The 25,641-nt window shown below is 40.2% G+C and overlaps 1 protein-coding gene across 4 annotated transcripts in view; it reads left to right on the top strand.

Moving 5' to 3' along the window:
- The window catches only part of vgll4b (vestigial-like family member 4b), a 132,544-nt gene extending 109,024 nt beyond the window's left edge, over nt 1-23,520 (top strand). For 2 of the 4 annotated variants that reach the window (XM_038812659.1, XM_038812658.1), the window contains 3 exons: nt 9,295-9,511; nt 13,531-13,654; nt 21,110-21,390. In XM_038812659.1, coding sequence (XP_038668587.1) covers nt 9,295-9,511; nt 13,531-13,654; nt 21,110-21,390 — 622 coding nt within the window. Of the gene's footprint in view, nt 1-2,185; nt 2,380-9,294; nt 9,512-13,530; nt 13,655-21,109 lie in introns of those variants that run through there. The other 2 variants (XM_038812660.1, XM_038812657.1) reach the window with 2 other exon arrangements.
- Nucleotides 23,521-25,641: the final 2,121 nt, after the last annotated feature.

Genomic DNA, 25,641 nt, shown 5'->3' with positions numbered 1-25,641 from the left:
GAGTCTGAATTCAAATCATATGCAGCTTGACAAACTTATTTAAAAATGTAGCTGTAAAAAAAAAACCCCGTGAAAACTGATTCCATTATTAGTTCATGGCAGGGGTGACTAATATGGATCCATCTCTGCTGTAAAATTGGTGGAAGAACAAACTGCACACTCTTGGTGCAGAAGTTGATATCAACATCGAATTTTGGTTGAATCATCTAAACTAAAATTATTTAGGCAAGTATGTATCTGACTTGAGTGGAACTGGAACATCCTGCTCAATGGCTTAATCACAATGTTCTAATGACAAGGATACTAGAAATGTCTGAAGTAAAAGAATAGCATCCTGAGCTCGACTTTCACCAATGACTGGGGAAAGTCTTCTTTCCACCACGCCCACCATTTTGTTTCACCAGCCCGTCCCAAGTGTGGTGTCTATGCCGTGGTTCTGTTCAGAGTTGCTGCTAGCTTTTTTTGTTTGTAAATTACTTTCTGAAAAAGGAGACATGTTGTTGAAGCTTTTCATCTTGCACTCATCAGGGCAGATGCAAGAATGCCAAATTTATTTATTTATTTTATAAATTTAGAGTACCCAATTCTTTTTTCCCAATTAAGGTTGCTGGATACTCTTTTCTCATGTAATATAAACTGTTGCTCCTTTTAAAATCTGGCATTCTTGCATCTGTTCTGAGGCGTGCAAAATGAAAAGCTTCGAACAACATGTCTCTTTTTTTCCCCCTTGGTAATCCTCAAGTTCTGTATGTCGCACCAAGTGATTATTGATATTACTTTCCTTCACATGAGCCCTGACAGTGGTGGGCTGATTCACCACTGAGGATAAACCTGACGGACCTTGTCTTGACATTTGAAGATCCAAACATTTGCAACTTCTGAGTAGAGCTGGAATCCTGACTGTTTTCCAACCCATTGTCCACAGACATTGAGACCAAGTACAGTACCTGACTGTTACATTGGCTGTAGTTGGCACAGACTATAAATTGAAGCTGGGAACTTGTAGAACTTCCTTATCTTCATGGTAGTGTACCACATTATTAATTAACTTCCATTGGGAAGTTTGTGGAGGGGGCAGAGAAATTAATACTTTCTGAAATCATTTTCCAACCATTTATGCAGTGAGTCCCCATCTTGCCCTCATTTCACATTTTTGATAAAGATGAATGAGAGAAACCTTCCATGTGGTGACATCCAATTTTCCCTTTCGACTGAACCATCATGAATGGGATATGTGATCAATCATCACAACAGTGTCCATGGAAGCACATTCAATTTTACTTTTACTTCATAGCAAGCTAAATGCTCTTTGAGACTGGTGCATTCATCCTTGTTGCAAGTACAAGCGGGATTGACCCTAATAACTGAAAGAGATAAATTCTCTTTATTGTTTAGAGCAATTATAAAATGTAAGCCCTCTTTAATTTTTGAGTTTGTTTAATTCCCCACTTGCATGAAAGATCCTCCTTGTCAGGACTGGGTAACATGAGAATTTGACTATTATCTTTCTGGCAAGTCTTGAGGAAATTTCCCCCTCCCCCTCCTGGCCAGACCCAGTGAATCTTGTTATTATCAGAATCCTCTGCTTGCGTTCACTCTCTCTCTCTTTCTCTCTCTCTCTGTCTCTCTCTCTCTCTCATTTCCCCCCCCCCCCCACCCCAGATTTCTAAAGAAAAAACTTCTGTGCAAAGAAATACACCGAGTACATAAATTGAACTTTTAAAAATTGCAGTACACTGATTCTCGTTTTGCAAGGAGCTTTTATGTTGAGTGCTTTAAGCAAAGGGCTTGGGATGACCTGTGCAGTGTGGGTTTCTTGTTTGTCGGCTGGAGCCATTTTCTCATTTTCACAGTTCAGCTGAAAACAAAGACCTCCTTATCCTTTTCACTGAGCTGTGTTCACAAGCGCTGACATCAGCCTTCCCCCAGCAGGCAAATGTGCTGCGTTAAGAGTCTACAGGGGTGTTGGGAAGCTTGACAGATATCCTTTCTCAGGGCATTTTATATCGATCAGTTGCTTCGTATCTGTGTGGACAGTAAATGACACTAGCAATAACAGTTGGCACTGTAACAATGTTGAAAATTAGTTTATCTGGAATTAAGCTCAAGTCTTCAATGCCTTTTTATGTAACAGCCTTTTGAACTAAATATCGTATAATTGTGCGCTGAGTAACTTCATTTGGATGTAGTGCAGCGCAAAGGAGATTAGGAAAATGTGCATTGCACTAATTCCCTGTGTTTGCAAGGGGCTTTTATGTTGAAATAGCTTCTCCCTGCCCAGCTTTTCATAAGAGAGCCTGCCAAGATTCAGGGGCCCAGGACTTTCTTGTGGGAGGACGTTGGGCTGCCTTCATGCTTTTTGACAATGATTAAAGTGAGGTTAGTACCAAAACCTTCCATTCTATTTTTTTTTCAAACAGATGGTAGTTCCATGTTCAGCTGCAATTAATTTTAAAGTTTTGAGTCCATGCGTTCTGTAGAGGTAAAATTGTTCAGCAGCGAACATTAATCTCTTTGCTGTACTATTAGCTCACAAGCAGTGGTGATTGGAGAATATATTGTGCTGGCTCTAGGATAACAAACTTGAATCGGGGGAACTGGAATCGCCAATAAACTCCTTGTACTGAGTGACCAGTAATATTGGCAATCCTCAGTACAAACTTTCTGTATGCTATTACGCTCTTATGCCAAGTTGCAAGCTTTGACTGTGTCTGTGTGTGTGTGTGTGTGTGTGTGTGTGTGTGTGTGTGTGTGTGTGTATATATTATATATATATATATATATTATATATATATATATATATACACACACCAAGTTAAACTCCCCACTGCTATATTTTGAAGATTAAAGAAGAAAGCAGTACATGGTCAACCTATTTTCTAGCTGATATTACTAGAATACAAAATGTATTCATGTTAACCAATCAGAAAAATGTGTATAAAACCATGAGGATTTAGATTGAGGTTTAATTACTAATTGGCAAGTTAGCAGTTAAGCTGCAAGTGCAGAAATCGTTGATAAACCACCTTCCTTTTACTCCTATACGAGTACTGGTTCAGAATGTGAACCCTGATTGGGCCCCCTTTAGAATTTGGTGGATTTGAAGGTCTGGTGTGCAAGGGAGAATACTGTACAATGCAAAACTTGCAGATGCAGCCGTACTCGTGTTGAGCACTTTTTCCGATAACAGCAGCAATACAATAAATTAGCACAGTTCCTGTCCTACTACTTAGTGTTTTAAAATGCTCTTGTTCTTCCTCAGTAGATAAATGTTTTACTTGAAGAATGCCCATTTCTATTCTGTTTATTAGTACAGTAGTGGTTACCGTATGGTGCTAGACTGAGCAGAAAAATAGTGGAAGAACTCCCCAGCCCGTGAGCGAAGTAATGAGTGAATAATAGAAATTGCGTGGTGTTTTCCATATTCCAAGCTGAAGCACCGAACATATCGAACATGGAATAATTAGTGCCTGCGCCTTCGTGACGGACTGTAGGATTAATGTTGTGATGTGTTTGAAGAGATCATATTGATCTCATACACTGATCATTGATCATACACTGGCATTCATAAAGTGAGGATCTGGTCTTACAGTAGCTTCTATCATTAGGTGGGCCTGTTAACTTCATACTGTAATAGTTGGTTGCAAATCAGATCTTGGTGGCAGTTATCTAGAGGGAATAGACTGGGTGTTTCTTTTTGGACTGAATTATTTTCTTTTATTTTGTGTGGAGGGTTTTTAAGTTGAAGTAACCTTGTATTTGTGGTGTTTGGTAATTTTCCTGTGTAATTCATTGTGAAGCATTTTGAGGACACGATCCATAATAGTGCTCTCTTTTTATTGTTAGGTGAATGTATGCTATGGATCTGAAGTATGATGGGTTAACAGTAGGATGGGTGAGGTTGTGCTCTGGAGAACAAGAAGAGGGTTAAGAATCAACATTGGGTGGCTTATTCGGAGTAGGTTTCAGGGAGTCATTGCATCACGTGATGTGTATACCATAATAATCCTTAATGGGTGTTTATAATAAAGCTTCATTTCCATTGTATTTCCCCTTGTTTGTATCAATTTTTGCAAAATCTATTTCTCCCCTATCTATTGACCAGGTAGAACAAATGTGGATGATGCTACAAACCTGAGTTGCTGTTGGACCAATGGGTGACTCGTATCACGAGTGCCTAAACCAGGGAGTGCACCCCTCCTCCACATGTACATTCATCAATTCCCTGAACATCTCTCTTAAGTTATTTTTTTTCTCTCTCATACATTTTGTAAAGAAATAATGGCTGTCAGATACACTGCTTGGGGGTGGGGGTGTGCGAGCAAAATGATGACTGTAATGCAAAACATCTGAACTGGAATATTAAAAGGGGCATCCTATGGGAAGCAAAAATAAATGCAGGATGTAATTTTCAGGAAATGTGGAATGATGAATATATGTATCTATATTTTTACATGGAATATAAATCATGACTATTACAAGGTTTTAATACTCCGAAGGGAAGGTAGAATTCCATCATAAATTGCAAATGCAAAACCTGAATACACTATTCCGAACCTTGCTATTATGTAAGAAAATAACAAATGGGAGCAGGAGAAAGCTATATAGCGCCTCGAGCTTGCTCTGTTATTCCGTAAAATCATTGCTGATCCGATCTTTACTTCTATTCCCCTTTCCTGCCTGTCCCCCAAAACCACTGATGCCCCATATATTTCAAAAACCTGTCTAATTCAGCTGTGAATATATTCAATAACCCAGCCTCCCCTGCTGTGGTGAAGAGAATTCCAAAGATTCACAACCCTGAGAGAGGAAATTCCTCCTCATCTCCATTTTAAATAGGAGATTCTATATTCCCTAGTTCTAGATTCCCCTCCATGAAGGGAAATATCCTTTCAACATCTACCCCACTGAGATTATGCATGTTTCAATAAGATCACCTCTCATTCTCCAAAAGTCATGAGTATATGCCCAACCTGCTCAACCTTGCCTCGTAAGGCAACCCCTTAATCTGAGCATTCAACCTAGTGAACCTGTCTGTACCGTGCCCAACAAAAGTATAGCCGTCAAAAAAGAGAACAAAACTGTACACCTGAGTCCAAGTATGTTCTCGCCACCTATGTGGTGTAACAAATCGTTGCTACTTTATACTCCCATTTCCCTTGCATTAAAGGCCAACATTAAATTTGTTGCATGTGAACTTTTTATATTCCAGATCCTTCTGTACCTCAGTATTCTGTAGTCTCTTGCCATTTAAATTATCTTTCATTTCAGTGCTTCTACTATTTCAGTGCTTCTGCCAAGTGGACAACCTCAAATTTTCCCACATCATTATACTCCATTGGCCAAATATTTGCCCACTCACTTAACCCGTATATTTCCCTTTGCAGACTCTTTGTATCCTTGCTTTTCCACCTAACTTTGAATCGTCAGCAAATTTGGCTGCAGTACACACAGTCACTTCATCCAAGCCATTAATACAGATTGTAAATATTTAAGGCCCCAGCACTGATCCCCTGTGGCACCCCACTAGTCACAGTTTGCCAACCTGAAATTGACCCATTAATCCTGATTCTCCTCTGTTAGCTAGCCAATCATCTCTCCATGCTAGTATATTACTCCTAACACATGAGCTTTTATCCTGTGCAAGAAGCTTTTATGTGGCACCTTTATTGAATGCCTTTTGAAAATGCAAATAACTTCATCTACTAGTTCCCCTTTATTCATGCAGCTTGTGACATCCCCAAGAGCTCTCATAAATTTGTTAAATACTATTTCCCTTTTATGATTTCTGAATGTCCTGCTACTACTTGCAGAATAATGGATTCCTGCATTTTGCAATGACAGATGTTAACCTAACTGGACTGATTTCTGTCTCCTTTTTGAATAGCAGCATTACAGTAGTGGTTTTCCAATCTGCTGGGACCTTTCCAAAATCTAGGGAATTTTGGAAGATTACAACCAATGCATCTATTATTTCTGCAAACATTCGTTCAAGATAATAGGGTACAGCTGGGGAGGTCCTGAGGCACAGTGGTGGAATCTCTATCTCTCCGCCAAAAGCTCCTGGTTCAAGTCCTGTTCTGGGGCTTGACAGCCACAGAAGGTGCATTCATAACCTGGCTGATTATCAACCTGAAAATCCTTCTGATATGCCTATTGGAGGTGGTAGGAGCAGGAGAGTCTCCTGGTTAGCCAGAGCCTGCAGAAGATGGCAAGATACTGCAGTGTCTGGCCAAGCATAATCATGGACCAACACATGGAAGTCCATTGTTGTCAATGCCCTCTTAGGGCATGATAGTTGAAAAGAGGTGTTACGACATCCTGGGCTAGCACACGGTCAATTCCAGCCCCATGTGCTCCGGAGTCGCAACACAAGTGAATTAACCAAAGTCTTTGACTCTTGGCTGCCGAATAATCACAGTCACCAGGTTTGTAAATGTAAACACTATTACTGTTTACTTATACCAAGAACTATCGTGAAATATGCAGTAAATATAACTGGTTAACGACAAACTAATACCTACTCCCCACTTCATCCGCATCAACCGTTACCCACACACTCAAGACAGACAAACATGGGGGAGAAAGGGGTGAAGTATAATGAAGATTAAAGTCAATAGATGAGGGATTTTGTTTCCGATGGTGGTTCTTCACATTTTCTTCACTGCAAGCTTGCTGATTAAAGTCTCTGGTCTACAGCTGGTAATAGTCTTCTTTGTAGATTCATTCATTTAGGGTCCCTGTGGTTTAGAAAATGCAGTACTCCGGCAGCAGGCTTTCTCGCGAGACACCTTATTTCTCATCAAATTGGGTCTTGAACCCATGATTTGTCTTCAGGTTCTTCCGTCTCAAGAGAACAGCACGCAGAGGCTTGCTGGAGCGAGAGTCGGTCCTCAGTATCCTTCTGGAGAGAATTAGCTGGATATTGTTGGAGAGAGTTAGTTGGATCTCTTCACCGGACTGCCAGAATCAAAATTGAAACTAAACTCCAGCCTTGGGACTCTGGTTCTGATCTGAGTGATTTGTTTTTTCGGTCACCACTTGTTACCGGGCAGATCACAGCCTGTTGGGTCAATTCATTGGCCATCAGCCAATTAATCAAACAGTCCTCACTGTCGTCGGCAACTCTGCAATCAGCAGTTTAAACCAGCGCAGCCTTCCGAATTCTTTGTAAAGATACAAGCTTCTTACAGGCTGCATACCTTAAAGTGAAATGTCCATCAATCATCCATAGATCAAAAGTGCAAATGCAAAATAAAAGAAAGGGGAAATAAGGGACTAAACAAGAAGGCCCCAGACAGAGGATCCAGGTGATCAGCTCCAGGAGAAGCTTTTGTTCTGTTAGTTTGCCCAGCACTCTTTAATTAAATTAAATTCCTCCCCAACTTTTTGAATGCTCTATTTCTGCTGTTATTAAGATGATTTTGTCTGCTTTTAGCGTCTTCTGCCATGAAGATAGATATTGTATCTTCAAAATTGCTGGAATTTTAACTGGATCATGTTCTTCTGGCTCTGCATTAAGTAACTTTTAATGAACCCAGTGTTACATTAGGGACTATTGAGGGCAGCTGATGGAAATACCCTATTTTACTGCGAGAAAATATCAAGTTTAATATCTATGCTGGTTTAGCACAGGGGGCTAAATAGCTGGCTTGTAAAGCAGACCCAGGCCAGCAGCGGGGGTTCAATTCCCGTACCAGCCTCCCTGAACAGGTGCCGAAATGTGGCAACTATGTGCTTTTCACAGTAGCTTCATTTGAAGCCTGCTTGTGACAATAAGCAATTTTCATTTTGTTTTATTTCATCTATGCACAGCAACAAAAAAATGCCATTCCAATTTGTATGTTATTTCACTTAATATTGATCTTATTTTCTGGAGTTTAAAAAAAAACTTGATCTATTTATCAATATCTAGCTGATAGTTGTTAAATAGAAGGTTGCATACATTTAATTTGTTTCTCTAAATACATTTTGAGTAATTCAACAAAGCAAGTACTGTCTCTAAGTTAGGGGATTCTATACCAAACTTAAATGAGAGGTTAAGATGTAATGCATGTTTGCCTGAGCAGTCGATTACAAACCACACATCCTGTGTTCCCCTATATGACACATTACTGAATATACTGTAATTTAAAAAAGTTTTAACAAAAACAGTCAAAAAAAGTTTTAACAGCAAAACATTGAGCAATAGAAACGAGGGGACTGATTTGTTCACAAAAAAAAGCTTATTTGTGGAAATGATACCACTCAATTGAGCATTAATTATTCAGTTGTTTTAATAATTGGAAACTATTTTGAGGCAGCAGAGTCATGGACATTAATTGCTCTGGGTAACAGTCCTTCCAATAACTGATAACACTGGATACCCGGCTTACTTGGCAAAATGTTGTGCAATCTCCTGTACCCACCTTAATGGCACCAAGTCGTGACCTAGTTTTTCATTCACAAACTGATTATAGTCATCAATTAAGTGTAATTAATTCCTTTTTTCCCCCATTTGTACTACTGATGTGGGCGATGTTGCCCTCAAGTTGCATTTTTATCAATTCAATTACTGTTCCACCTGTGAAGAGCTGTATAGAAATCAAAACAGAAAATTCTGGATAAAACTCAGCAGGTCAGGCAACATCTGTGAAGAGAGAAAGAGTTGACATTTCAAGTCCATGTGACCCTTCCACAGATTCAGCTCTGTGTCATTTTAAGATGATTATCAAATGTATATTTCTTGGTACAAAACAGAAGTACAGAGGCTTACCCGTTAGATACTGTTAGTAAAACTTTTTTTTAACACTTTGTTCAAAATATTTAAGTATCTGGATGGACATATTGGAATATGATTTCATTTAAATAAGGTTTTAAGCGGAAAGTTGTAGATTTTGATAACGAGTATCTCATGGATTATATATTTACAGAATTCTTACTACTACTTCACTGTCAAAAGCTGGAAAAGCACAACTGTATCTCTAGTTGTAGGCTTTGTATGGGAAATAGGTAGTTCTGTGAATGTGAACTGCTAGTTCATTTCTGTTATTATCAGTTCATTGACTTACATTTGCCTGTTGACTTTATATAACTTTAGTTTTATACTGAAGTAAACTTCCTTTCCCTCATTTTTCCCACTGCCCCATCATTAGTAACGTATGAACTTTCTTTGATTGAATGATTAATATCTATCGTACAAAACTCCACATGTCTTATCTGGTTCTGTTTCAAAGAAGCAGTCACACGGTTGTAGTAATTGTTTTCTAAAAATGTTATGTGACTAGTGAATACTAACCAAATCCATTTATACAGGACCAAACCAGTCAATGGGGATTTTCGAAAAGATCAACATAGAGAGCGAAGTCGTAGTCCAATAGAACGTGCTGCAGTGTCAACCATGAGCCATCTCAGCAATCATGCCTATGCTGGCATAGGACTACCAAGTATGTCAATGGAACAGCCTCTAGCACTGACCAAAAATAGCATGGATACAACTAGGACAGTCAGCATTGGTGTGGAACGACAGCAGGTATAAATGCTGATCTTTTGGTTGGTTTTACAAATATATATTGTATAATTTTCCTTTTCCACTGGAGTTGGTGGTCAGTTATGTTTGTGCTTAGTTGCAGATAGGTGTATTCTCTGGCCACCTGAATTGACTCATCTTGACACTATACAAATGCACCCCTCACAGATTGTCTGGGGAAGGAGGGAACATCCTTTTTGGAAGAATTAGAAAACTGAATTGCTGTCCTGAATTCATTAGTTTATCTGATGCATATTAATGAGTTTCATTATCAAGAGTAATTGACTTGTCAACTATACCTCTATGCAATGTTTACATTTTTACATTGTTTGGCCGTTGTGTCAAAATCCTGACACAAAAGTAAAGTAGCAGAAACATATATCCACGTATTTTCCGAAGGTCAAAGCTATACCATACTGCTGATTTGGTTGGCTTGTAGCACTCCTCTGAGTCCGTAAGTTGTGGATTCAAGGCCCGTGTCAGGACATATTCTAGGCTGATGCATCAATACCGTTGAGGCAGTGCTGCAGAATCATAGAATTTACAGTGCAGAAGGAGGCCATTCGGCCCATCGAGTGTACCGGCCCTTGCAACGGGCACCCTAATTAAGCCGACACCTCCACCCTATCCCCATTAACCCTATCTAACGTTTTTTTGGACACGAAGGGCAATTTAACATGGCCAATCCACTTAACCTGCACATCTTTGGAGTGTGGGAGGAAACTGGAGCACCCGGAGGAAACCCACGCAGACACGGGGAAAATGTGCAGACCGCCCGCACAGAAGTGATCCAAGCCGGGAATTGAACCTGGAACCGTAGAGCTGTGAAGCAACTGTGCGTGCTACCATGCTGCCAATTCTTTTTCTTTTGTTTTACAATGTCCCAAAAAAAAAACAATAGGTGAAAATAAAAGAAAGACTGTTTACCAGTCACCGCTACTTACCAGATAGATTGAAATTTAGCAGATCTCACACTCTGCCCCTGGAGACTTACTCTCCCTTGTGTACTCGGCTGCCAGTTTCTCCTTCTTCTCCCAGTTCCACTAACTCCCAGTTTTCACCCAACTCAAGAGCACTGTCACTCAGCCAAGGCAGCACTCGCCTTGCAGAAGTAAAACTGAGGTGCACAGATAGATGTAAACATTCTGTGCCATTTTATGAAAGAGTGAAGGAGTTCTCTTGTCTGACCAGCATTCATCCTGAAGTTGCGGGATCTTGGTGTGTAAACTGGTTGGCATGATTTTAACCGAACTATCAGTGACTGCACTTCAAAAGTGACCCATTGACTGGAGAGTGCTTTAGGACAATCTAGGTTTTGAATATTACCATAGAAATAAAAGTTCATTATTTTCCTAGCTGCTTGCAATCTATTCATATAGTCCAGCAATGCAGCCCACTTGGCTTACTTATACAAACCGTTCCTCGATGCTGGGCAAGGTGCAGTGGCAGAAATAAAAGTGAAGATTTGTGACTTTAGAACACAAACACTAAGAGTTGTTTGCGCATTGTTGGTTTCTTCAATCTGCTGTGTTATGTAAATTGAACAGACTTCCTCCTGTCTTTACATGTTGATAGAATTATTTCCACTAGAACTTATCCCAATAAAGGGAGGGCAATCAACGCCATTTTAATTTAAACTTGAGAATTTGCTATTTATGAAACAAAATCCTCACTGTTTACATTAAGACTGCAATGCTCTCTGTCAACATGGTCACCTCACTGTTGTTGCATGTGGAACTTGGGTGGAGTGGATCATTATGGCGCATCATGGTGCGATTTATAAAGTGGTAACTTTTTCTGAAGCAACTTAATGACAAATGCTGCACCTCTTGGAGGTGGCATTAAACTAAGGCACTGTCTACGGTCTCCAGTGGACCTAAATAATTTCAGACCACCTGATTGGAGAAGCACAGGGGAGTTCTCTGGTGCCCTGGCCAACATTTATTTCTCAACCAAAGTAACTAAATTAACAGCTAGCCACTTATTGAGGTTTTGGGGCTCTGGGATATGTTTTGATTTGGGACATTCTTGTGCCCAAACTCTGCATTCCCCAATCAGTGGACACCTAAACCAGGAGGATAATTGAAAATTGTTCATTGGGCATTAATAGCATATGAACTGTCATCATTGATCATGCCGAGTAATGGATCTCGGGTAATTCCCAGGAAAGTGGTGAGGGGCTGCATGGCAGTAGGAACCGCCATTCCTGTAGAGCCAGGAAAGTATCCCATGCTTGGGCACATTCACAAAATGTTATTTTTAATTCGAAATACTGTTGCTGTCTAACATTTTGTTTGGTGGTCAGTGGAGCTGCTGAAAATTCCGAGTGGGCTGGACTCATTGCTGGCTAATTTCTGGACTGGCTCCTCCAATGCCATTCATCTCTGGGGGTTCAAGACCTATTTTGGGTATATGCCCAGTCTGCTGTTTTTTTTAATATAAAGAGCCCCACAAATTTGGTCCTGGGATTAATGCCTGATCAGTGCTGCTGCTAAATCAGGACATTTTGTGCACAAAAAAATAGGCAAAGTGCAAACTATTCGACCCACTTGTGTGCAGATTGCCTGACGTGCTTCATTACATTGCAGCACTGACAAAACTTCATAGGATCTCCCAAAGCACTTTAGAACCAGAGGTTGTGAAAGACGCAAATAAATGAAGGCTTGTCCTTTGATTGAATAAATTAGTATGCAAAATTGATGCCGATTTCCAACTGTAAACATAGTATAAAACTCAGGGGCTGGTTTAGCACAGTGGGGTAAACAGTAGGCATGTAATGCAGAACAAGGCCAGCCGCGCGGGTTCAATTTCCTTCCCGGCCTCCCCGAACAGGCGCCAGAATGTGACGACTAGGGGCTTTTCACAGTAACTTCATTGAAGCCTACTTGTGACAATAAGCAATTATTATTATTATTATTATTATTAATAATAAAGAAAACATAGACTCTAAAGATTAGTAGTAGGGGTAGTTATCAATAGGCTCCAGGTGCTAACTTTGGGGATTGAAAAAATCTAGTAATTGTTCTTGATGCCATTGAGATTCCTTTTCTGGTCTTGAATTCAGCCTGCAAGTATATGTGAAAAGAGACCAGTGGAAAAGAAAATAGTCTGCAACCTGTTTTGACAGATGATGCTGCACTCAATGTAAAGCAGTAGTTTTCATACTTTTTATTTGGAGTCTGTTCTCAGCTTTTGAAATAAGTGTAATCTAATAAAGCAAAGATGTGGTATAATTGCAAAATGTTTCTTGGCATAAAACAACAAATAATTTTCTTCAAAATAAATCTAATAATTGTAAAGCAATTTGGGATGAATGTGAAGTGCTGTCACAACTAAGCAGGGAAAGTGGCAGACAGTTTTTGCACAGCACGATCCCACAAACAGCAATGAATGAGAAGCCATATAATCAGTGGTATTGGTCCAGAGAAAAACCTTAATGAAGATGCCAAGAAACTAGCTGCTGCGCTTTTTGCTGTGCCATCTTTTGCATCTACTTGAGCTGGCAGACAGAGAAGTCTTGGTTCAATGTCATCTGATGGCACCTCCAACAATGCAGCACACCATGTCATTCTAGCTCATGTGCTCAACTCCCTAATGGGACCTAAAGTCAATTCCTGACTCATAGTTCACACTAGTCAAAATCAAAGCAGCAAAAATATAGCTTCTAGATTCTTGAGAGCGCACAACCCTGGCAAACATCAGCCTGACTATGAGGACTGTTGTGTCCTGTTTGTGTTGCCCAGTTTTGAGCTGCAAGCGGATTCTGTTGACCCAATGCAATTGCAAGAATAAAATGGATGCATTCTGGACTGTACAAAGCAGTCCTGTTAATGATATTAAGTAAAATACATACAATTAATGGGGAGGTCAATTTTTACATTGAAACTGAAGATGACATTTTATAATTTTGGACTAAAACCTTTCAGGGTTTCACCTTTTTCCTGTATTATTATTAGCTATTATGCTAAGCATTAGGTCTTTGATAATTGGAACTGTACTAATGCACTATTTTGTCCATCCAGAATCGCCCATCGGTAATTACATGTGCATCTGGTAACAATCGTAACTGCAACCTTTCCCACTGCCCTATTGCTCACAGCGGTTGTGTTCCAGTCATGCCCCCAAGCTACAGGAGACCCTCAAATTGTAAGTCTCATTTCAGTGATGTTTATATAAGCACTCTAACTCAATCCAGTCATGCCCTGAGGCTCTGTGTTTTTATTTTTTAGAATACAGTATTCTCCATCTGTGCAGCTTTCCCGTGATTATTTCAGCACTTGCCTTTCAAGTGAAGGGGCCCCAGTTGGACACAAGTGAAGCAAATCTTTACATTTTGCATTATTAAGTTGGTACAGATTTCACCAAATATTTGGCGCAGTTCTAAAATGTTTCTGCACTTTGCTGTAGAATGCAATGGCAACTATATGTAAGAATGCAGCTTGATGCACTTTACATGGCAAATTTGGATTCTTAATAGACCCAACAACTGGCGACAATATGGTACTGCAGTGCCAAGAGAATGTGAATTAACAAAGAGGGCTCACTGCAACTGGGCTTCAGCTCAAGCCAATATAGGTCATGAGAAACGATCTTTTATATTTCTCCTGTGGCTTTCAGCTTGCACTGTTGATTCAACACACCCACTGTAAAAATAAAATGGTGTTCTCATCAAAATTGAAGTACAATTTAAGACATTATCAGGAAACCATTTTTTTACTGAGTTCTTTTTCACCCTTTCGTAGAAAAGGTTAGCTTCTTGTTTTATGTGCAGTTTTCAAATGAGCAAGTTGTGCTGAAAAGTACAGCTGTGCAATCACTAATTATATACCACTGCAAATTACAGAAAAAAAGGAGGCCTATGTCATCATATCTGTCAAACTGATGGTATCCAGTTATCTTGAACATGCTTTCACTGTAACCGTGATCAAAAGTCTTATAGTTTCATCTATTCAAATAGCACCTACTATCTCCTCCCCTCGTAGCTAGTGAAATAGGGAATCACCATCTCTCTGAATGTTGATGGCATTGTGCATTACCCATCAGGAGACATATGTTTTGGAGTAACTTCTTGCGAAGTATCACCGTTTATACTCTGCCCTTGTCATGACTTTGTTTTTCCACCCCTCATTGGATGTTATATGTTCTCTCATTTCATTTTCCCCTTTTCCAATTTGTTGGATAATATGTTGCATCGAAGAACCTAATTGCCAAAGTGTATGGTCATTTTGAGGACTTTACTCCATTTACCATGGGCTGGGTTGTTCTACACCTGATTTGGATTTTTATATGTTGGTGTTCTCACTGATCTTTGGTTCAAGTTTGCCGTCAAGATGAGGGATCATGTCAACTTAATCTGGGTAACTCAAATAATATTGGCACAAGCATAAAAGGCAAGATGCTTTCTGCCGATTAGGGTAAAGGTGACTTGAGATTTAATTAAGCAAATGGCTGGTTGTTTATTACAAGAACACTGAATTGTTAATTTGGGAGTGATAGCAGCAAAGTAGACTGTTGGTATATTGCATAAGTCAACATGTCCAGAATGCCATCACTCCACCACAGCAAAAAGCAAGGCTGTGTTATATGCATACTTTATAAAGGTAATTCTTTTTATAGTCTGTTTTCAACCTAGTTTATTCATTTCAACAGACAGATTCTGACATAAAGCTGGTGGAATTATAGACCAAAGTATAAAAGTGTTTGGGTTGCGTCCAAAATCAGCTTCTGTTCTTGTTACATCAGCAATTTACTTTGGTTTCAACTAGAAAATCTGGATAAATGAGAAACTCCTGATTCTGAGTTTTATCCAGTGTGCAAACTTTACGTACTGTTCAATCACTACTGAGGTGAGGCAAAATGGTCATTATTTTTTTTTTAAAAACAAGCTAGCACAGGTTTTATGATTATTGAATACTATTTCATTGAGAATTTAACCTCCGTAAATAGCTTTACAGAATAAGATGCTGGGAAGAAATTTAAATGGTTTGTGCCATTTATATCATTGTCAAAATATTTTTCCTTTTATTGCACTAGGGAAACTAGAACCCCTTTTGAAACTGTGTTGTCTGAATACTGAATTATAATATTTACACGATGCATACAAATTCAGCCGTAAAATTTTACATTTCTGCACCAAAATGTTTGAATGATCCAATTCGAATGAGATGATTGTTGAGTTAAATGTATGCTATTGGATGTCTTGTGATTCATGCAAGCAATTGAATCAAGAAAAAGTGTAGTCTCCAGGCAAAAAGAACTGGGAGAGTACCAGATAATCTGATTAAGACATGCAGACATAATTCCATTCTTAGTTTAAGGTCTCATATTTTGAACTTAGCATATATTAGAATTATAAAATTATTGGTCCAAAATTTATACCATCGCTCGACATCATTCTGTCACTGGTAATACTGCAGTGTTTCCATTGTTGGAAGAGTATAATTATAGCGTATTGTTACTTACAATGTTCAGCTTCCATTATAGTTATGGATTTAGGAGTATATAATAGAAAAGTTGACCATAGGTATGTGCTTTAGTCAGATTTTTAGTAGCACAGTATACAAACTAGTAGTTATCTGCAGGGTTGCATGCAGCAAGTAGGAGAATAGTCTTGCCTCAGTTGCATTACTTGCTTATTTACTCTTGGCCTCTCTATTTAACTCTCTTTTTAGAGTATAAGTCAGGAGTGAGGTTGGCAGGTATTTTAGTAGCATGGGGCTGGAGGCTTTGGGTTGGGATAGCAGGGCAGCAGGCATTTAAGGGATTTGAGTCCCGTGTAAGGTGCAGTTGGGAACAAGGTTAATGGGGTTGTTTAGATGATGTGCAATTTTAATAGGGGGAAGAGCTCATTATCTCTTTGGACATTTCGCAGCCCATCCCCTCCGAAATGTCGTAGTGGCACGGCCTCCTGCAATACTACGTCCCCGATGGGACGAGTTCCCGATCGTGCGGGGGACGTGTGGAACCCAGAGTGGCGGCTGTGTTCTGTGTCCAGCGCCGCCATGCTTAGCTGGGAACTGTGCTGCACGGGGGGTGGGGGGTTGGCCTGTGGGGTCACGGATGGCGGGTCACATCTGCGCACACCTGGCGCCATGTTGTTTGGTGCGACCGTTGCAGGTCATCGCTGTGCACATTACACGGCCATGGACCTGGCCATTCTCCGGCTGTTTTTAGTGCAGGAATAGGGAGTTTCACCCGGCGCCGCTGCTAGTCCCTCACCGGTCTCAGAATCAGTGAGGGTTTGGCGCTGATTTTCGGGCCATAAAATGCCCATGAATTCTCCGCTTGAGCTGGCACTTAGCCGCTGAGACGGAGAATCCAGCCCAATGTTTTTCAAAATTTGAGTATAATTTCAAATGCTGCACAGTTCGCCTTGAGCCAGCCCAGCGTTTTAGCTTCCTGATCCCACTGAATGAAGTTTGCAGCTTTTAATGCCCAACATTTTTGGAATGTTGGCCTGTTCCATTCCCTCTCTTTCCTGGTGCCTAGTTTGCAGGGACATGAGAAGCAGTGGCCTGCATTTCATAAGATAACTACGGCAAAAGCCAAAGAAGCAGGAGGGCGCGAGTCTAACAAGAAGGCAGCAGGTGGTGGGTGTGAGCCTAGAATCAAGTGGAAGGAGCCAGACCTTGGATTGGAGCCCACAGGTACTGCAGGCCTTTGATCAGAAAGTAGAAATGGCTGCCAGAATTTAATAAAAATGGAGGTTGGTGCACCTCTGGAAGTAAGCTAGCTGCACAGAAAAAAACCCAATAAAAAAAATATTAAATTAAACTTAATATTCACTGACACTGAATAAATAAATTGGATAAAAACGACCTGCCATCCAGTCCTGGGAGTATAGATGAAAAATAACAAGCTGATATTTTGTGCCCAGTGTCACAATGCAGTTGAAGTGAGAGATCTTGGTGTACAGGTCCCTAAAAGTAGCAATACAAGTAGATACGGTTGTAAAGAAGGCATATGGAATTCTCTCCTTCATTGGCAGAGGTATAGAATACAAAAGTAGGGATATAATGTATAAGACACTGGTGAGGCCACAACTGGAGTATTATGCACAGTTCCGGTCACCACTTTACAGGAACGACGTAATTGCTCTGGAGAGAGTGCAGAGAAGATTTACTAGAATATTGCCAGGGCTAGAAAATTAGCTCCAAGGAGAGGTTGGATTTGTTTTCCTTCAACAGAGAAGGCTGAGGAGTGACCTAATTGTGAGGGATAGTGATATAGTAGACGGGAGGAACCTGTTGCTTGGCAGAAAATTCAAAAACCAGGGGTCAGAGATTCAAGATAAGTGGCAGAAAGATTCGAGGGGGCATGAGGAAAAACCGTTTAACGGAGAGGGTGGTGGGTATCTGGAATTCGCTGCCTGAATTGGTGGTGGAGACAGAGACCCTAAACTCTTCTTTAAAAGTAACTGGATCTGCACCTTAAGTACTGTAAACTGCAGGGCTGTGTGCAGGAAGGTGGGATTAGAAAAGACACCCGGGTGTCTGGGTCAGCATGGACAAGGTGAGCTAAATGTCCCCCTTCTGTGCTGTATCTTTTCTATAGTTCTATGACAAAATCATGACATGGTAAATATGATAACAGGAAATGTGCATAGTCATGTGTGTATGTAGAAAAAAGCTGATAACTAAAATGCTATTATATTCTTCGAGCAAGAACAGCAGACCCGGAATCAAAGTATTAAATCCATTTTGAGTTTAAATTCATCGGTCTTTTCCCTCCCTATCTCTAACCTCCATATGCTCTGTAATCTTTGGATTCTAGCCTCTTGTGCAACCATTGTTTTCTTCTGTTCACCAAGGATGGCCGTACCTTCAGCCAATCAGCCCTAAGCTCTGGAATTCCTTCACTAATGTCTCCGCCTCTACCTCTCTTTCCTCCCTTAAGGCGCTCTTTAAAACCTGCCTCTTGGCCAAGCTTTTGTCATTTGTCTTAACGTCGTCTTATGATGGTATGAGGCAGTTTTTGTTCGACATTGCACAGCACAGGAACAGGCCCTTCAGCCCTCCAAGCCTGGCCGACCATGCTGCCTGCCTAACCTAAACCCTTCGACAAGTCCGGGGTTTGTATCCCTTTATTGCCATCCTATTCATGTATTTGTCAAGACTCCCCTTAAACGTCACAATCGTACCTGCTTCCGCCACCTCCTCCGGCAGTGAGTTCCAGGCAACCTCTACCCTCTCTGTTTAAAAAAAATAAAATAAAATAAAATTTAAGGTGTGAGGGGCAAAGTTTAGAGGAGATGTCCTCCTCTAAACTTTGCCCCTCACACCTTAAACCTATGTCCCCTAGTAACTGACTCTTCAGGTCGTCCCTCAACCTCCATCGTTCCAGTGAGAACAAACAGAATTTATTTAACCTCTCCTCGTAGCTAATGCCCTCCATACCAGGAAACATGCTGGTAAACCTCTTCTGTACCCTCTCCAAAGCTCCATATCCTTCTGGTAGTGTGGCGATCAGAATTGAACACTATATTCCAAGTGTGGCCTAACGAAGGTTCTATACACTGCAGCATGACTTGCCAATTTCTATTCTCCATGCCATGGCTGATGAAGGCAAGCATGCCGTATGCTTTCTTGACCACCGTCTCCATCAGTGTTGTCACTTTCGGTGACCTGTGGACCTGTACACCTAGATCCATCTGCTTGTCAATACTCTTAAGGGTTCTGCCATTTATTGTATATTTCCTGAATTAGACCTTCAAAAATGCACATTTGTCCGGATACACAGCAAATTCTTTTGTACACCTTCCTTGGTTCTCCCAACCACAGACCCGCTGCAAAGCTGTACCACCTGCTATTGTCAAAGCCCACGATCCCTTCTCTGGATTCTTCTAAAGCTAGTAGGTCCTTGTATTCCTTTATTCACTGCGATTAAATACATGCCTCCTAAACCTCCATTGAAAGGAAAATGCTGAGTTGACCACTTCGGTTAAGTAGAGTTCGCCTTTTAAAAAGGTTAAGAGCTAAGATTTAATACATGAGTAAAGAAATATATAATCACATTCTCAATTTGCAGTTTTTATAGACAAAAGGACGCCATGGAATTTGAATTCAAAATCCCACAGCACCTTATTAAAAGAAATGAAAATTTAAAAACAAAATAAATTTAAGAGTACCCAGTTAATTTTTTCCAATTAAGGGGCAATTTAAGGTGGCCAAACCCCACCTACTCTGTACATCTTTGTGTTGGGTGAGACCCACGCAGACACGGAGAATGTGCAAAATCCACAAGGACGGTGACCCGGGGCCGGGATCGAACCCGGGTCCTCTGCGCCATAAATCAAGACTCTTGATATGTGTGTAGCAACACCACGTCATTGTAAAATGTTGTAACCTATAGTTGATGAGCAATGCCGTGGAAGATCTAATATTGTCAGTGTTTTTCTTTATTATGTTTATGTATGCTACAAACCAGTTTAAAGGAAAAGGGATCCAGTTTTCTAATGTTGATTTATAGATTTTAGATACTTTTCTCTAATTCTGCCCCCCCCCCCCCCCCCCCCCCCCCCCCCCCATTTTCCCTCTACTCTGTTCTGACAGCGATGACTCCTTTTTAAGTCTGACAATACAGCAGCTGTCTATTTCTTCACACGTATCCAATGGCGGACAGCGAATATAGACTAGAGTGATCTAGAACCTAAGAAGACCTGCAATCTTGTCTTAGAGAGGCTTGCACAAAACAACATATGTAACAAGTTCTTGTATGTTCAATGGGGAGCACCACTTGCAGAAAAAAACACACTAATCCCAATCAGTGCCACTCAAAGGAAGTATTGGCATAGAGAGGGGGAGGCTAGATTTAATGTACTGTTCAACCACCCATTCTTGGATTTGAATTCGCCAATTATCACAACCAACAACAAAGCACTACTGGTTTGGATGGGATTGTGAGCTGGCTTCTAATAAGGAAAATACACATTACAACACAGCTTAGAACAAGAGAATTGTCTGTAATCAAAGTTGGAAGATGGTTTTGGTCCTATTTGTAATGAAGTGCTTGGTATCATTCCATAATGGCAAATATGATTTGTAATGAATGCCTCCTTTGAACTAAATCTGAGATTAAGCGAAGATGTTACATGATATGGAGTAAATATGGGTTTATGGTGTTAGATCAGAGATCAATCATAATCTCATTGAGGGCAGCACGGTGGCACATTGGTTAGCAGTGCTGCATCACGGCACTGAGGTCCCAGGTTCGATCCCGGCTCTGGGTCACTGTCCGTGTGGAGTTTGCACATTCTCTCTGTGTTTGCGTTGGTTTTGCCCCCACAACCCAAAAGATGTATATGGTAGGTGGATTGGCCATGCTAAAGTGCCCCTTAATTGGAAAAAATGAATTGGGTACTCTAAATTTACAAGGAAAAAAAAGATCGAATTGAAAGGTGAATAGGTGTGTGGAGCTAAATGGCCTACTCCTGTTCTTGTATGATAGTGTGTGGGACAAAGTGACCATAGCAGATGCTTTCATTTTAATTGGTGATTTGTTTTGTTACAATAGGAACAAAATTTGAGAAAATGGTACTTTAATTTGACATGATTGCTCCCAATACCTCTCTCTACTAACTATTAAATTGATTTTTCTTTACAGCCTCCATAATTACTACTACAACTTGTGATCCTGTTGTGGAGGAACACTTTCGCCGAAGCCTTGGAGAGAGGTACAAACAACCGGAGCCAGTGACGAATTCAGTTTCTATCACAGGATCAGTAGATGATCACTTTGCCAAAGCTCTGGGAGAAACATGGCTTCAAATCAAGGCTGCCAAAGATGGAGTTTCGAGCAGCCCTGATTCTGGCTCAAGAAGAGGACAGTCCTCCCCTTCATCCCACATGGTCAATCACAATCACTCACCTTCAGTCGTTTCATGAAGAGCGGACCACGTTGCATTCTATGCTGAGTGAAATGCATGGTTTGACTGAGCTTGAACACTGCTAAAATAAGTGGGGAGGGGGATTTTTTTTTTTAAAAACTAGACACTTTTGTGTATTTGCTTAGCATTTGCAAAAGGGTGCCCTAAAAAAAATAGCAGGAACTATTCATATAAATTGTATGATGTAGCATCCTAATCTCCTGCCTCAGTTACCAAAGAAACCTCTGATGCAATTCTGCTGCCCCAAAAAGCCATGTTAGGATTGGTTGACCCAAACGCTTTGGCCTCTGCTAGTTCCTTTGACTAGAGTGTGTGTGGTTTGCTTACATTGCTTTTCTGTTATGTAATTTTGTATGTTTATATACTTGAAAAGAACTGTATGTCTGATTTGCACTATTGGGGAGTGGTGAGGTTGCTTGTCAACTTTACATCAGATTTTCTTGTTTTGTTAGATGGCAGACTGCTGACAATGAGGGCTTAGTATGATATGTATTGCGCTTTACAGAGGCAAAACAGCTTTGGAAGGGAAAGTCTCATACAGGTATTAGCCTTTCTCTAGCTTCAGATTACGTTTTGTGCTTGGTGCTCACAACTGGACTGCATTTGTTGTCAAAGAACACGGGCATTTTGTTTCCTACACCTATCATCTGTATTTGTCAGCTTGTTCAAATAGATTTGAGATATGAAGGTCAATAGTGCTTCTATTAAAGTAGCTGCATGATTTTAAAAAAATAGCTGGTATCTATATTGTATAGGCGTAATGAAAATTAATACTAGAGCTTTTTCTTCAGAATTGTAGTTTATTTTCATCAGTAACAGTCCTAGATACTTACTGCTGGTACAGTTTTACTCAATGACATTTAAGCATGTATTCACACTGGTAGAAGCCAGCAAAAGAGGATCGCCTCAGGAAAGGCCCGCATATAATATTCAGTAGATTATAAATTCCATGGTACAGGCAGCAATAGCTTTGTGCATGACTGAATAATCAATGCATAACAACCTGCTTAATAAAGTAATAAAGAGTAACTCCCATAATATCTGTAAAATCAGACTAAAATTTGCAGTTAAACAAGTCATGACTTTATTTGAAACAAAGAGAAATGCTTGGCTTTAATGTGGTAATGCAGACTGTCATGGCTTGTGGAATACAATTTTAATTTTTTTTATGCTTGTTCTAGTCCTGTGCCAAGGTGTACATTCCTCCAATAGTATAATGCTATCTTGTTTGCTGTATTAATAGCTACTACTACTACTACTACTAGAGGCAGAGGTACAGAAAGCAGCTGTGTAATGCTTTATAGTTTCCCAATTTAGCCTTTGTCTTTGAGAAAGTCACACATGCCCATACATTCCGTCATCCCAGTAAAACCGTACACATTTCATCGCCACCTTACTGGGTAGTTACCGCTTGTCTGCTTTGGCATTCAGTACCCTACTCTGTAGGAAAATCACTAAATGAACACTTTTTATATAGGTAACTATAAGACCATCATTACGCTGTGCGTAAAGAATGTACAAAAAAATTCGTAGGTATTTTTTGAGGAACAATTAATTTGTTAATGATATGTAGCTATTTAATTTTCCCTGTCCTTTTTGTTGTAATCATGCATTTTTTTTTGTTTTGGAGAAAAAAGTTGATCTTTTTTGTTTGGTGTAGATTTGTCTGTTATAAGGTAAAAAGTGCAGGAACACAGTTATCTATGGAACACTGCGTTAGCATTAATAGCCACTAGTTCATTACTGCTACAGGCTACTGAGCATTATAATGGTAGAAGGCTGTAGATGCTGTCTGTGGACTCTATGCGTCTGGTTACTTGGCTGTTTTTTTAATGTGAGACAACTGAACAAGAATACAAACAACAATCCAGGGATTGTGGACTAATTATAAATTTCGTGGAGACTGCAAAACATTCTAAAATGTATAGACCAGGTTTGTCTACAATTTTTATTACTACAGAGAGCAGAAATGTCTACAGTGTACTTACTGTTAGTTTCAGTTTGTAAATTTGAACTCTATCCCTCTTGTTTGCGGCCTTGTTTCACCCAAAATGGAAAAAAGCTTTTGACAGGCCACTTTTTGTACTTAAAGTAGCCTCAAAGAACAATAAAGTGCTCTTAAATCATTTGTGTTGTGCAGTTTCATTGTGATGTATTACCAGTTAGATCAGCAAGTGTGGCAAATATTCAACCACATTAAAAATTTTGCATGGTGACAACAGCAAAAAGTTTCGTTCTTCCACTTCAAAATAAAATTGAGCCACTTCCTGACCTGAAAATCCATTTGCCTTTTTGGATTTTCTATTCCAAATCAAAGAACGGTGAATGGCCCAGATGTAATTAGTAATTTTGTTGCAAAGGAGGACATTTTCTCGGAACCTAAAGATGGGAATAATAATCTTTATTGTCACTAAGTAGGCTTACATTAACACTGCAATGAAGTTACTATGAAAATCCTCTAGTCGCCACATTCTGGCGCCTGTTTGGATACACACACGGAGAATTCAGAATGTCCAATTTACCAAACAGCGCATCTTTCGGGACTTGTGGGAGGAAACCGGAGCACCCGGAGGAAACCCATACAGACACTGGGAAAATGTGCAGACTCAACATAGACAGTGACCCAAGCAGGGAATCGAACCTGGGACCCTGGCGCTGTGAAGCATCAGTGCTAACCATGCCATCCTACTGACCCATCTGAAAATTATTTTGAGGATATTATACAAGAGGTCAATCTAATATGACTTTAGATTTTACCAGTGATGATGACATCATTACTCATGAGAGATACGTTGCCTAAACCAGTGATATCAGAAAATGTTAAAGAACTGTTCTTCTCTTGAAGATGACTTGCTTCCACTCCAGTTCCACAGGTTCTGAGATGATTGAAAAGTCTGATGTACACGCTGCAGACTCTGCCATATGCGAGGCTGGTAGTGCTTGAAGAGTTTGGTAAATGGGATGCAAATTAAATTATGTCCTGCCCCAATCGATCACCAATCACTATAGAGATAATTTCAGGGGCCCAGTGGTGAGAATGACCTGCCTCTTGCATTTCCTTCCTTAATCCTTTTCTATAATACAGCTGGACTTTGCAATCGGCCAGTGCATTAGATGGACTTACTACTTCACTCCCGAATGGGAATTCCAACAAAGCAACATAACGTGCAAAACAAAGCTGTCACTGAGATATAGAAGTGGGTTTGGAACTGAAATCTATAATTCCATGTTTTAATTGAATAATTACTTTCAAATTGGTTACCAGCTGGTAGCAGAGAGCAAAGCATTCAGATTCCTGCTTTGTGCAATATTTTAAAAAAGCATTAACTGAGTTACACCCGCGAAATTCAATTGTACAGTGCCTGTATTTTTGTAACTAGGGACATTGAGCAGCGGCAACACAACTGCTCAATGAGGGCGGAGGAGAAACTACTCTCCACTGAAGTCCATATATCTGTGTAGTGTCCTTCGAGGGAAATTCTCTTGCATCCGACACAGTAGGGAACAGTGCTTCAGATATCTTTACTTCACCATGGACGTGTCTCAGCAGGGTGAGGGTGACATTGCCAGTGGCTGTGAAGATGAGCTTGACCATGAATTTTTAATGCATTGAGCTCTTCCTGGTTGGAGCAAGCAACATTTTCAATATCTCTGTTTGCAAGCAAGAGCCTCAACCTTCGTGCAACATTACACGGCAAAGAAAGTACTGGGTTTGCTGCCAGACCATCCATGTTCTTAGCTGGCAGAGGATGTCTCTCCGTCTCTACCCTGCAATGCTAGAAAGAAGCAGCTGGCGAGTTCCCAGCAGCAGAATAATAAGATACAGTAATGTCGTGGTTCTGCTTCTGGATTAATCCAGAGAATGAGCATTCAAATCCCACTGGAAATTTTATTATTTATTTTTTTGTTTGTATAATGTCTTCACATTTAGAAGAGTTGGGATTAGTAGAAGTGATGGATTGTAGTTTTTTTTAAAAAAGTGTCCTGAACCAGGTCACTGCTGGCTGCGCTGACAATACCCATATGAATGCTGGCTGTGCTGACAATACCCATACGAATAAACAAAATTCTCAATGATCTTTTGTCTGTTCAACTATTTAAACTTTTAGTCCTAACTTTTAGTCTTGGTTTGGGAGGGAGGGGGTGGTTGGTGTGCTTTGTGTACAGGTTACTGAAACTCCCTCTTTTGACAAAACAAGCTCTTAATCCTTATCCCAGAGTTTTGCTTAGGGTGCTTTTGAATTTCATC

This window comes from Scyliorhinus canicula, chromosome 11 (genome assembly GCF_902713615.1).
Source record: "Scyliorhinus canicula chromosome 11, sScyCan1.1, whole genome shotgun sequence".
Taxonomy (NCBI): Eukaryota; Metazoa; Chordata; class Chondrichthyes; order Carcharhiniformes; family Scyliorhinidae; genus Scyliorhinus; species Scyliorhinus canicula.
Note: the sequence above shows the minus strand (reverse complement) of the source record. Positions and strands in the feature narration are given on the sequence as shown.